The sequence below is a fragment of the Rhea pennata genome, chromosome 8, assembly GCF_028389875.1.
Source record: "Rhea pennata isolate bPtePen1 chromosome 8, bPtePen1.pri, whole genome shotgun sequence".
In the NCBI taxonomy this organism is placed as follows: domain Eukaryota; kingdom Metazoa; phylum Chordata; class Aves; order Rheiformes; family Rheidae; genus Rhea; species Rhea pennata.
Window position 1 is genome coordinate 32,738,120 of NC_084670.1, and position 14,116 is coordinate 32,752,235.

The 14,116-nt window shown below is 42.6% G+C and overlaps 1 protein-coding gene across 3 annotated transcripts in view; it reads left to right on the plus strand.

The window, feature by feature from the left end:
- The window catches only part of RGL1 (ral guanine nucleotide dissociation stimulator like 1), a 78,562-nt gene extending 65,106 nt beyond the window's left edge, over positions 1-13,456 (plus strand). For 2 of the 3 annotated variants that reach the window (XM_062581260.1, XM_062581262.1), the window contains 8 exons: positions 159-245; positions 1,680-1,712; positions 3,248-3,369; positions 4,052-4,141; positions 6,158-6,344; positions 8,444-8,698; positions 10,757-10,871; positions 11,879-13,456. In XM_062581260.1, coding sequence (XP_062437244.1) covers positions 159-245; positions 1,680-1,712; positions 3,248-3,369; positions 4,052-4,141; positions 6,158-6,344; positions 8,444-8,698; positions 10,757-10,871; positions 11,879-12,066 — 1,077 coding nt within the window. In that variant the 3' untranslated portion in view covers positions 12,067-13,456. The remainder of the gene's footprint in view (positions 1-158; positions 246-1,679; positions 1,713-3,247; positions 3,370-4,051; positions 4,142-6,157; positions 6,345-8,443; positions 8,699-10,756; positions 10,872-11,878) is intronic. The other variant, XM_062581263.1, reaches the window with a different exon arrangement.
- The last annotated feature ends 660 nt before the right edge of the window (positions 13,457-14,116 follow it).

Below are 14,116 nucleotides of genomic sequence, written 5' to 3' on the forward strand. Positions count from 1 at the left end.
GTGATGAGACACTGATAAGAGAAATCATGTCATTTATAAGATCGTTATTTTGTTGAGCAGACTACTTTTATAATCATGTTTCATACAGCAATATTATAACTGGGGCATTATTACTGTTTCTCAGTCAATTAATCCAGCACTGCTGTGATCATTTGCAGGGAGTAATGCAGGGCACAGTACCATATCTTGGTACCTTCCTTACTGATCTGACCATGCTTGACACAGCTCTTCAGGACTATATTGAGGTAATCTTGGGCAATTTTTGAATCCTACACATTCTTTCTGCCTGTCCAGTGTGGGATACAAGTGTTCCTCTGTCTGTCACTGGGTTCTTATACAGTTCTGGCAAATGGAGGAATTTGGTTTCAGTTTGGTGGAGGGAACACGCGGTTTTATTAGTAACAAGAATTGTGTGTGAATTTAACAATGTAGCTTGTTTAAAAGGACATGTGCAGCATTGTATTTGGTCACTATTTTTAGTTAGAAACTTGATGAAAGTAGAAGGCTTCCCATTATCCTGCTTTGCTTTTGTTTTTTCTGAGAACAGCATTTAGGTATAAAGATACTGTAAGTAATTGGGAAATTACACAGAATCACAAATTCAGCTCACCAGACAGATCACTAAAGTTCTTCCGTAGTATCTCAAACCAGAAGTGTTTCAGCCCTCAAATAGATAGGCTTTATTTCCCTTTTCTCTTCAGCTGAACAAGCAGAGGAAACCAGTCTAGCATAGGAAGGGAAGGAGGAGAAGGCAAGCGAGCCTGGCCATTTAACAGAGACCAAGGATGGGAACACAGCTTCCCCAAAGGCTGAAGAGTCGGAGCAGTGTGAAGGACAGTGAGGAGAATAAGTGAATTTGAGGGATTGTAGGGAAATGTGTGACTAGGGAGAAATCAGAAATACGTAGGAGGGGACGATATACAGTTTTGGGAGGAAATAGATCAGTTACAAACCTGGGCATCTGAAATTAGGCACTTAAATCAGATAAATAAAAAATGATTATTTTCAGACGTCTTAAACCACCTTCTCTTCATCTTGTAGCTGTTGTGATTTGTAGGTACTTGATACCTTTGAAAATTGGCCCCCATTAATGCAGACACTTCAGGAGCCACGCTTCAGGCACTCGAGCTCAATTACGCTAGTGTTGATGTTTATGATAAGAAAGCGCAAACCCACTTCTGTCTGGGCTGGTAACAGTTGCTGGTACTTTTGTGAAACCGCACTGAATTGAGCATGCCTGAGGTTGATACATATCCATTTTCTTTTTAGCTGTTTCCCATTTGGCTGTGATACTGGTTCAGTTGGTGTTTATAAAACTCATGGGGAACACTGCTAAAGTCACACTGTAGGCAAAAGCCACATTTGTTTCTTGCATAAAAGACTGTGCTAGCATTCTTCAAACTTTATCTGTATACACCTTTTTGGGAACATTCTTGCACTGGGCTTTTCTTCTTGGGCAGACCCTCATTTAGGCTGTGAGGACAGATATTCTCTGGAGACTTGTATATGAGTGCTATGGGTTTTTTTTTTCAGATCTGAAAACAGGTATTTTTAGAAGGCCCTTGCTCAAGGCAGGCTTGTGCTTTACGTTAGCATTGCTAGTTCATCATCCTGTTTGTGACTAAATCCAGCTAAACCTGTGGTCTTCTACTCTGATCCTTTTTCTTTGCTTCCAACAGGGTGGCCTGATAAATTTTGAGAAGAGGCGAAGGGTAGGTTGAATGTTCTGCGATGTTTAATTTATTGAGACTTCTAGAGATGTTGGAGAGGTTTTTGACTTTGCCCAGTCATTTACAGCAGCTGCTAATTTTAATGCAAGTTATTTGTACATGAGGAAAGAAGAACAGACCTCTGAAAGGCTGTGAGCCCATGCCGAACTGCAAAGTGTGGTGCAGGGAGAGAACCTCGTTTTTCAGATGTGTACAATAGGGGAAGAGGAACTGTAGGTCACTTAGTCCTATGGAATTTACATCTGTGGCACGTCCGCGCCATCTCCTCGATGTGATGTTCGTGGGGAGGAGTTACACATGCACGTCCAGGGGGTAGATCAGACCTGGGAGCATGTGAACTTTGCTTTTTCGGAAAATACAATTTGCGAGCTTCTTCCTTCTGCTGCAGTAAACTGCTCAGTAGATAAAAAGGCAGCAGAGAAGGGGGAACTAGGTACCTGGGACTGAGAAATAAATGCTGTGAATCCTTCCTTTGAGCCAGATCCTTGTTGGTTAAAGAGAGAATGTTATGCAGGAGGTCACATCTGTGTGAAGAAAATCATGCCAAATCTCCATTGTGGAGTCTCAAAGCAGACTTTGATTTGGTTGTGATAGAGCCATTTCCTTCCTTTAACTGATTCCCAGTTCTATAAACCACTTCTTGAACTTGCCTTTTATTTACAGCTGCATGGCTCAGGGTTTTAATAATGAGATAACACAAGCTTCTCCTTCTTGGTCATCAGTCCAGCTTCATACAAAGCAGCAGCAAAGCTGCCCTCTGAACCATGCCGAGTACTCGGATTGGTTCCTGCATCCTGATTCTGTAATCTGTTCTAATGCTAGAGATTAAAAAAAATTATTTTGGCAAAGTGTGTACGTAAGTGGAGTTATATAAGAGTGGCACATTCCATTTACTCATTCCAAGGGTATCATTTTGTCCTCATTTTGTGCAAGTGTGACTGCACAAAGTACAGTAGAGAATCAGACACTCTGCTTCCATCACAGGCACCCCCAGTTATTCCTCATTTGCTGTCTGAGAACCACCTAAGTGCAGAGCAGGAGAGTACAGAACATCGCTCAGAGCTGGTCTGTCCAGCTCCGGGACGAGGCGAGCGGGTAGGATAATCTGAAGAACTCGTCACCTTTGCCACCCTTGTTCCTAGAGGATTTCAACCTGCAGTGCTGCTGTTCAGTCATTTTGCACTGGTATTGCTTGTTGATTAGAACCTGGGAAAAGCTCTGTGATGTAGTACAGTACCTAGTGCTCAAAGATGTTTATCTTCTAATTTGTGCATCTTTGATAAAATGTTCACATTTCAATGCATGTTAAAGATTGTCCAAAAAAGGACAGACTTTGTTGTTTGAAAAACTTCTTTATGGCTCTTGAAACAGTCAATTACTCAGTTGAAACTGAACCTGAGGTTCCAATAAGTTTGTCCTGGCTCTGTTGTTGAATGTGTTTAGTATATGAATGAGTCTCTATTAAACTTTATCTTGTTTTCTAATTAAAATTCCTGTTTGATTATTTATTTTCTTAGGAATTTGAAGTAATTGCCCAAATTAAGCTCTTGCAATCTGCATGTAACAGCTATTGCATGACACCAGACCAAAAATTCATCCAGTGGTTCAGGAGACAACAGCTTTTAACTGAGGAGGAGAGGTAAGGCTTTTCTTGTCCCGCACCCATCTGAATGAGCTGTGTGAGCTTTGGATAACTTCTTACAGGAACTTACATTTACTGCTGGTCAAGTAGAATGAAAATACATATGCCTTCTACTAGCAGCTGTAGAAAACCTGTTTAACGCTTAGCAAGATTTAGTTTAGAGATTGAAAAAGAGGTTTCTGACTGAAATACGGTAGTCTGCTGTGTCTCACCTGTCCGTGCCCCCAGCCACATGTACTCAGAAGACAATTCTAAGGCACATCAAGATGCAGTCACTGAGTGAGCGGCTGGTGGATGCTGCCAGCAGTGTAGCCAAAGGAACACAGAGCTCACTAGTGCTGACCAGATAAATACATCCCTGGCATTTGTGGTGGGTTTTTGCAGCCCTTTTTGAGTTCTTTGCTACTGCATGCGCTGCTAGCCCAACCCAGAGCAAATTGTTTAAGGCACATTTTAATATCTACTAGACATTAGACATTTTTAGTCTTTAAATTTATTTTAAAGGAATGAAGTATCCCCTTCCCCTCGGTAAAATGGGGACAATTCCTCTTTATGTAGTTACAATGTTCTATTGAAGTGGCAATAACTGAAGGTTTTTCTGTCTGGAATATTGCAATTTAGAGATATCTAGCTAGTAGCATTGTCTTTAAAAATGAAGCCAGTTACCTCTGTTCTGCAGTTACAGCCTTTCATGCGAGATTGAAGCAGCTGTTGACACTAGCGCCACATCACCGAAACCTCGGAAAAGCATGGTGAAGAGGCTCAGCCTGTGAGTATGACAGAGTTGGTGTGTTAATATGAACCTGAGTAAGTCAAACAAGAAATACTCCTTTCACCAGCGGAGAAACTTGTCTGGGAATCTAGACCATTGTGTTACTTTAAAGAGACGCTGCCAGATAGAAATTCATACTTCTATCTGAAACTGTCCCTTTTTATTGTTATAAGTAATCATGAAGATTACCAGTGATGAAAGAGATTAGAAACAACAAGCCTTCCAAGGTGTCAGAAAAGGAACAATTTTAGTGCTGAATTATAAATTCAGTATTGTATTGTGTAGTAACTTCCCTGAATGCAAAACAAGGTAAATGAAGATAAAGTCTGGCCTATTATTAGTCTAATTTACTGTACACATGCAAAAGTTCCTTGTGGATTTTTAATTAGAAAAGGTCAGTAAAATGGCATCAGATAATAGAAATAATCTTCCTAACTGCCTTCAAGTTAGATAAGTAAAATAATCATAGGTCATGGTCTGATTTAGTCTAATACCTTAAAGATTCAATCAGGAGGTGGATGAAGAACAATGGCATGTAGCTAAGGAGACAAGGGAAACAATAGACTAGCAGGAATCCAGAGAAAGCAGCAGGGAATGAAAGCGGAGATCAAGGGGCCAAAGTTATCTTAAAGGTGAGGAATTTGAACCTGATGTGAGAAGGGAGGAGGTAGGAAGGGACTCCCATATACCAGTGACGTGATCAAGATGAGGGGAAAATTAGTGAATATAACAGCACTGTCAGCTCTTTACTGTTCTTTCCTGCTTGGTTCTTTCACCTAGTTTTTTCAGAACAGCTGGTAGATGTTCATTTCACATCAGCAGTGTCTCAGGTTAGGGTCTAAATGAAGAAGGGACTTTTCAGTCGAGGGACTGGAGTTCTGATGTGCACAAAATCAGGGCAGCTGTTTGGAAAGTGTTTTGGTTAATTTGTCTGACTTGGTTGTGAAAGTTAGGAGGACTTGCACTTTGAAGGTGAAGGTTTCTGAACTCAGTTGTCTCTCCCTGGCATCGCCCTTGCTCATGCCTCAGCCCTACGTAAGAATTGTCACTGCTGAGCACTGGCTTTATTCTCTCCTATCTGACTACCTTTCAGTGCTGTGGTATTGCAATTTATCATAGTATCATCTTTGTTTGCACTGTGCAGTACTTGTCTAAAGAATTGTTTCAGGCACACTCGGAATATACGTTGCAAATTAATAGTGTAGAAGAGACTATCATATTCTTCCTGGAAACGAGGAGTGACATGTCTTTTAAGATGTTTTAAATCATTAACTGGGTGCTGACATAACATCTAATTCACCTTGTTTCTCTACCTTATATATTACACATTTGTTTCCTTTGACACTCCTTTAAATTTACTTTACCTGCATTTAAAAATGAGTCTTGGAGAGAGGGAGAGCCTGTAATTCACACTTTCTTGTGATCATTTAAACTCTTAGAGAAAGACTGGTATCTTGGGCAACTTTACTGAGTGAAAGAATTTGCAGCAGGGGTGAATTTGCCTTTGTAAGGCCTTTGCCTGGTAGATGATCGTGCATTGCCTTTCATGCACTTTTCCACTTATTCGTGGTGATTTGAGATGCCATGTCAGAGAGACCAGGATGTGATAGCAGTGTGTAGGACCGCATAAGGTAGAGCCAGCTGCCAAGCCTCTGACTTGCACCTCTTCCCCTGGTTTGTAAATACATCAACTCAGTCATTCCCTGGCAAGCAAGTTAGGAGAATTTAAAAGACGGAAAGGGAGTCTGTAGTTTATACCACGTACGTATTAGCTCTGATTTTGGCCTTGCAGCTGGTATGTGTGCTAGGTCAAGAAGGCATTGTATGTGTTAGTGTTTAACAAATTCTCTTGACAAATCATATAAACACTATAGAGGAAATGAAAACAATAGGCCACTCAAGATAAGAAAACAAAACAGAAAAAAAATAGTTTTGAACCAAGTGACAGCTTTGCTCAACCCAGCACTATTCTGCTTCCACTTACTGGCTGATACGGTTTGTTTTCTATCCTAGACTGTTCCTTGGATCAGAGGTGATCACCAATAGCACCCCCACCAAAGAGCAACCCAAATCTACTCCAAGTGGGAGCTCTGGTGAAAGCATGGACTCTGTCAGTGTTTCGTCATGCGAGTCTAATCATTCTGAATCTGAAGAAGTCTGCATCACTCCCATAGACACTCCTGATGAGCCTCAGAAAAAGGTACAGTCTGGGACTTGTTGCCAGCACAAATACCCTAGGAGAGACTGTCAGTACTTTCAGGCAGGACCTAGATGTTTGCTAAAGCCCATTGTTAGTCTTGACTGGAGCATTACTTTTACTGGAACGGAGAAACTCTAAAAATAAACGTACAAAAATGGAAGCAATTCAGTCAGGCTTTTTGCATGATCCCTTCTGTGTTGCCAAGATACAAAGCAGATTAGGTTTCTTTCCCTGAAACCAGATTTTCTTGTGGTATCTGACAGGATTTTTGGTTTCAGATGAGGCTCTATAGCAGCATAAGGTTAATTTTTCTTCCAGTCCCTGATCATTCTTTCTTGACAGGGATGGGGCAGACTGATGACACCTCCACCTTAGAGACTGTGGGGTGAGCAGTCTGAGCAGCATGCCTGCAGGGACTGGTGCTTCTCCTCAGCACATGGTAGTGTGATGTTGATAGTGACATGGACAAGAGGATTTATGTGCTTCTCAAAATAAAAACAAATGAAACAGAGATGTACTCTTTGAAGAGGAGAAAGATCAAAAGCTAGTCATTTCCTCTTAGAATATCTCAGGGTTGATGAGTTAATCTGCTGTTGGCAGTCCACTGCCATGTTCAGCATGCTGAATCACTAGAAGTAGCTGTAGTTGGAAAAAGGAAGCTTCGCTTCAGTAACCATATGCTCACTAAGGAAAGCCCAGCTGCAATAAGCTGTGACTTCCCTCCAGTAAAGGTGCTTTTCCTAGGCATGAAAGCTGGTGTCTGTTGGTGACACCATTGTGAGCTCCTGGGGAAGGCAGAGCAGCTGTAGTTGACCACGTGATAGGGAGGTAGTTGAGCGCTTGCTGGCCTCAGAGGTCTGACCTCACTGTAGCTGCCTCGTGCGTGGATGAGTGTCTTGCCTTGACTTAGGTGTTCAGGCTTAATCCCACTGGGGAAAGCTAGCGTGCAGCTGCTGCGCTTCCTCAGTCACACCAGCTTTCTGAGGGCACTCTTAGCACGTGCAGCAAGTGTCTTACACAAAGACACTTTAGCAGCATGCCAGTAAATCCCTTTTTTGGCTATGAAGGCAAAGCCTGCACTCTGGCAGTTGGATGTCTCACAGCACAATGAGCATAAAGATGAAGCTGTGGGTGTTCATGCCAACAGCAGATGTGCCAGGCATGCTCTGTTACCTTCAGGAGACAAGCTGGTAAGATGGAGACCAGCAGAAGGGATCTAATGGGGGGGGGGGAGGGGCTGGATCCACAGGGAGGTCTTTCTTACAGGCAGACTCTTCCCTTTTGACCTGTGCTGTATTGTGTTGGTGAAGGGCTTTTTAGGGATGGTTTGCTGAAGAGAGATACATTGGGCTTTAGCTTATGGGTATTTTAAAATAAATTGCACTAGATGGTCTTAAACCCATTCGTGAGGTTCACTGCCCAGACGTAGTGTGTTGTCCCAGATGCTTTTGCCTGTGTAATTGAATTGTTTAGGTAGAACAGTTGTTACAGTGCTTTAAGCGAGCAAGCTGGAGAGGGACACTCTCCTGGCAGTTTTTGAACAGGCAGCTGAGGAGAAAGACAAGACCCTGAGCAGTAGTGAAAGGGAAGGAGGCCGTTTCCAACGACGGGAAAGAATATTCATGGAGACATAGGAGACAGGCAGGTGTGTGTGTTTTTTCATGTCAGTTAAAGTCCAGCTGCCTGCATAAAGGTTCTGACTTGAGACACGACAGGAGGGGCCTGCTGGATGCTCTGCTTTCATTCCAAATTATTCTCAGTCCTCCGTTAGACGCTGACAGCTTCATTTTGATCTTTGTATCTGCTGCCACCTCCTGGTCTGTTCTTTTTAAGAGTGGCAGGAGATGGGGAAGAGCAGCACAGTGTCTAGCACACAGAATTGAAAGTAGGCTTTCATTAAGACGATGAAATTATCAAGTGAGGTTCACATTTTGTAGAGGCAAAGAATACCACTGCAACCCCCCCCTGAACAAAATACAGATAACTGAGGTTTTATATGTGACTCATAATTCCTCAGGTTCTTCCTCCAGAAAGATCCCCCTCCTCTCCAAAAAGTCAAGTTTATGACTGCATTTTTTTTTTCCCTTTCTGTTACGTAGCTCTCTGAATCCTCCTCCTCCTCTTCATCCATCCATTCCATGGACACGTCTTCCTCAGGGGTGTCATCCTTAACCAACGTAATCTCATCCCCTCCCTTCTTGTCCTCCAATCCCAAGATCCACAAGCGCTCTATCTCCGTGACATCCATTACCTCAACAGTACTGCCTCCTGTTTACAACCAGCAGAACGAAGATACGTGCATCATCCGAATCAGCGTAGAAGACAACAATGGCAATATGTACAAGAGCATCATGGTAAGTGGCGTGGAAGAGCAAAACACTCTTATCGTTGGTGATGTGTCTGCATTCAAGGTGACTGACTGCTAGAACTCAAGGCTCGGCCTTGGCATGAGTAAGAGTAGCTAAGATTTGAATAGGAACCATGGATAGGTTGTACCCTTGATTCTTGCCCGCAACTTGCATTGACGTTCTCGTATTTACAGTACGTTCCAGCTTCTGAAATACCCCCTGGTATTTCAGCTACGCGCTGCTCATCACTCATCCAGAATTGCTGGGCAACGCGACTGGAAGCACGTGTTGCGTTCTGCAGGCCTTGCGGCACACCTAGGGGCCTGGGATGCAACCACCGTTCATTCCTTGTAGATTTTTTTATTTATGTTTACTCACACTGGTTAGCTGTGAGACAATTTTAAAAGATGAATTCAGGAGTTCATGGCACAGACTTCTTTTTATTTTAAGAGTTGCCTCAGACTTTTCACATTAGAGTATATGTCTGAAATTACCATTTTTAGGAAAAAAAAACATTTTCTGTTTTAAAGACTGTTTGCAAAATGCTTTTAGTTTTGAAAATACTGATTTATTAAGCCAATTAATTAAAACTGTCTTTAAAGTGAAAATGACAAGTGCATTCTTAAAAGCCAAAGTATGTGGAGAGTGATATGAATGAGAAGCATGAAAATAGCAGAGTATCTCTGTGAACATTTCTAGTCTTGAAACTGCAGCTTGTATTTTATCAAAAGTGTAATTTATCAGAAGTTCTAAGCTCATTCTCATCAAGTGTTCGCTGCTCCTGTCCCTCTGCTCTAGAGCTAGTTGCTTTTTCTCCAGTTTGGAATTTAAATGCTAGTTTTGACCCAAGACGACATGCAAGGTTCTGCTGGGAGACGCCTTCCCCAGGAGCTAGGCCCTGGGAACAAGGAGTGGGACCCCGGGAAGCTGGCCAGCTCTTCAAGTACCGGCTTCTCTCTGGGAGTAGCAGTGGACTCTGCTGCCTGCTTTGTGGAGTCCTCTGTGCTTTGCTGCTACTGCTCTGAAATCAGCATCAGGGTTTCAACTCTGTTTACTGGGAGAGGGTCTGGTGGCACAGCCCAGCCGCTGCTGTGCTGCCACCCGCAGCACAGCCCTCGGGTGCCCCGCGTGCTCCTGCTTTCCTTCTCCCGTGTTGCGAAGGGGAGGCGGTGCCGTGTCTAGCTGGTAAGAGCTAGCTGAAAGGCTGCAGCTTGAAGGTATGAAATGAACCAACTCCCAGGTTTTACCCTCGATGCTGGTTCCAGCGAGGGGGTTGGAGAGTGCCAGCTCGATACTCGGGGCACGCAGGGCTGCGCTGGGCAATGTGACTTGCCTGTATTTGATCTCGCCAGTCACTTGCCTGAGCCTCAGTCATGGAGCCAACGCTCCAGCCCACTTGCAAAGACAAGAGGGCAGGGGACAAACAAATGTGGGTATTTCTTAGCACATTCAGTAATTTTATGATTTTAAAGGAACTGCCCCTCCTAAATTTCAAAGAGCAGTTCCCTCAGGGTCCGATAAATTCTACCACTGGCGAGACAGCTCTTCCTTTTGATTTCGTTAGGCTCTGGAGAGATCCCTGTGTCTGCTCCAGGCGGACAGCACTTCCGCAGCAGACAGTAAACTAACTTCCAAGGCCAGAAGTCTTTGCAAGATGTCAAAGACGGTATTTAGTACGTGAGACTCCTGATTAATTGATGTCCACAAACCACAGATGGGGAGTTATTTATGTGGACGCTTACGGCTAGTGAGAGTAACATCTCATCCCTTAGAAGGGCTGCTCAAAGGAGCACGCTGGGCACTCCGAGCACTGTGTGATTTCCTGTTGTCTCTGGTAGTATAGTATGTCATCTTGAATTAAAAAACAACAAATGTCACAAATACCATGATTTAGTATCCAGCAGTATCTATTATTTCATTACTGACCCAGCATAATTTCTCAGTTCTCTGAAATCTTTTCCAAGACCAGTGGTGCACTGAAAGTAGACCTTTACTAGTTATTAAATTGTAATTACTGTATAAAGTGAATAAGCAGAATCCCTCACTGCACATTTGTCTTTTCAGCTAACTAGCCAAGACAAAACTCCTGCTGTCATCCAGAGAGCTATGTCAAAGCACAACCTCGAGTCTGATGCTGCTGAGGATTATGAGCTTGTACAAGTCATCTCTGAGGACAAAGGTAAGGATGCAGAGCTTTGCTGCTGCTTAATAACTTCTGCTAGTTTGCAGGAAGGAGTAAAATACGAGGCAACTTTAGAACTGCCATAGTTTTATCATCATATGTGCTAGTGAGAATACACTCCAGTTAACTTACCATGGCCTGTCAGCATATTGCCTTGTAGCAGTACAGTTCACATACAGGCTTCCAGATAGACCTCCATATGTGCATTGCGACTGTAGCGCTATCTTCTGAAGAGCAGCTGCTTGATTTCCCTGGAAAGCAGTTTACGAAAGGGGCCTAGTGACCACCTGAAGATTACAGCAGGCCCAGATTCTTCAGCTGCGCAAAAGCAGAGCTTTCAGCATGTTTAACAGCCTCATCTTGGAGTGGCTTTCAGAGCCTGTGCCAGCCCAGGGCTTGGGCTGGGTTTGGTCTCCACAACCCTTGTTTTTGTGGAACAACTTCCCATGGTTGCCAGCTGCTGCAGCTTTAGCTTTAGAGGCACAAAAGAAAAGGGGGCCAGCACAGTGCCACACAACACAGACGTCTGTGTGTTCTTGCTAAAGTTGAACAACCTTGCTACAAGCAAGGGGGTGCACCGAAGAACCTGGTCAGTAAGTGACATTGGGGCCTTAACGAAACTGTTGTGAACTTACTGGTGTCTTGAAAGATGTGATCCTGGGCTGGTTCGGCACAGAAGCTGCTCTCTTGTCCCGGATAAACACAGAGCAAAGCTGAAGCCTGGCTACACAGCCAGCTGTGACATGGGCAAGACTTTGCTTTTTAGTGCTTATCTTTGTAACCTGTATCTTTTAGGTCTAACAGTATTTCTTTTCATTAAGGAAGGGATAAGAAACCACTGTATGTAATCCATAACAGGTATCAAACTGGCATAGTGCTAGCCCTGCCTGGCTGTGTATTCTCAGTCTGTTAATCAGTTTCTTGGTTTTTCCTTGCTTTAATTCTGTTATACGCAATACTGTAAACTCTTACTGTTAACGTGTCTTCTGTTTCCTCTTTTGCAGAGCTCGTGATCCCAGACGGCGCTAATGTGTTCTACGCCATGAACAGCCAGGTGAACTTCGATTTCATCCTGCGGAAAAAAACTTCAATTGACGGGCAGGTGAAAATGAGGAGCCGATCGAGTTTGACACTCCCCAGAACTGCCAAACGGGGGTGCTGGAGTAACAGGCACAGCAAAATAACACTTTGAAGGAGAGAAGCCCGCATACAGGTGAACTGAGAAAAGTACCTTTGCTACCATCCAGTATTACAGAGTCACAGCAGATGAATGTGTCAGTATTCAACTTTGAAACTATTTGAGACTGAAATGCAAAACAAGCATTGCTAGACCTACAGCCAGAGGTGTCTCTCTCCTCCCCTGCACCTGGAGATAGACAGACAGACATGGATTTATGGGACAGTCTGGACTAGGAATTTTTTCTTTTGCACATTAGCCTAGGAAGGTTAGGGCCCCATTTACAGGGGAAAACAGGACTGGTTGTCTTAAGAACACCACGTAAGCCAACTCTGGAGAGAAAATATTTTCCTTTGTGCCAGTATTACACAGAACATCTAAATTTATTTTTATAAAACTGGAGAAGAAAAGTCGCAATAAAATTCTGCCTGAACCAAGGAGAAGGTCCCAGCCAGCCTCCAGCTGACTGAGAGCACTGGTCTGCAGAAGGTGTGGGTGAGCTGAGAGCTACTAACAGTTGCTGCCTCCAGGAGGCATTTGCATTCATGAAAAAGCAGGGTGGGTATGTCCCCAAAACACTCACTCACCTCTGGAGACAAAAAGAGAATCTACAATTATATGATGTATTGCTTTCACACAGCTGGCTTTTTTTTTTTTTTTTTTTTTTTTTTTTTTTGCACTTGTTCAAAGCCAGAAAAATACATGTTTTGGATTTTTTTTTTTCCAAAGAACACTAAAAGAACGGACTGCACTTGCTTTTGGATGAATGTCATGATTTGTTAATGAACAAGGCAAAGTCAAACACTACTTGTCTGGATTTTGTTCTTGTCTTAATGCCACTACACTGTGGTTTTCCTTACGCTTTGCTAACCTATCGAACAGAGGTCAATGCCTTTTGCATGTACTCCAAAATGACTGATGTACCTCTTTCTTTGTAATGTGCAATCACTCTTCATGAGCAAAAATTTTGCCTGCATTAATGCACATTTTCATTCCATGAGAAGCAACCCCACCACCTTTTGTTTTAAAAGTGGATATTGAGAGGAGACTGCCAGGTTTACTGTATTGCCCCAAACAACCAGAGATTTTTATATACTTATAGCATTATTATGCGTAACCTCCAAACAACTCTCTTGCTCTTTCTATATATCTACTAAATGGATTTCCAGACATGGTACATCCTTTCAGCTGGAATAAAGAATTTAGTCATATGTTCTCTGTGAAACTTTAAATAAATAACATATTTTTATGTCTCTTGCCAGAATACAGGCTTCCTTGAAAGGACACAGGGGTTATATTTTAAAAAGCCATAAATGAGACAACGGATTGTAAACAACCCTTACTGAACAGACTGTCTTTGGGATACATAAGTATTAGTTAAAATAAACTTAAATACTGAATTTTATACATGTCTGGGACATTTTTTAAATCAGGTCTACAGCAGAAAATTTCAAAGCTGGGGGTCAGATTACGTTAACAGTCAGTGATAAGCTCTGATGCAAAAAACAATGTTGGGGTCACACTGTGTTTTACATTATTATTTTAAGATTTATCATCGCCACTTACAAGTAGCACGATACTCTCAATAGCTTAAAACCACAAAATGTAGTTTTGGTGAGAGGGTCAAGATGCTGAGTTTATAACTGAACCTTAAAAATCTGCCCTGAGTCAGGACAAGATCAGAGTAGAAGTTCTGTTCTCTTTGTATTTCAGTGAAAGCATGCGTTGATGCCTACACAGTCGTTTGCAAAGTATGGATACACAACCTGTCAGTGTGCAATAGTGTATTAACCCAAAAGGAAGACAATCTTCATTTTTTAAGATGACCCACCCTCAGAAAATGTTATATACAGAAAGGTTTTCTAATTACTTACCTGTAATCATTATACAATCAGTATACTAATACAAACTTTTCCACAAATGTTTGCCTGACGCTCGTCTGTTTTCTTCTCTTAGGCCTTATTACTACTACCTTGTTTTTTACACCTCGTACCTCTTCATTTGAGCTCTGTTACTCTCTTCAGGTTTCGCACTTACTTACTTACTTTCAGTGTCTTAATGTTTC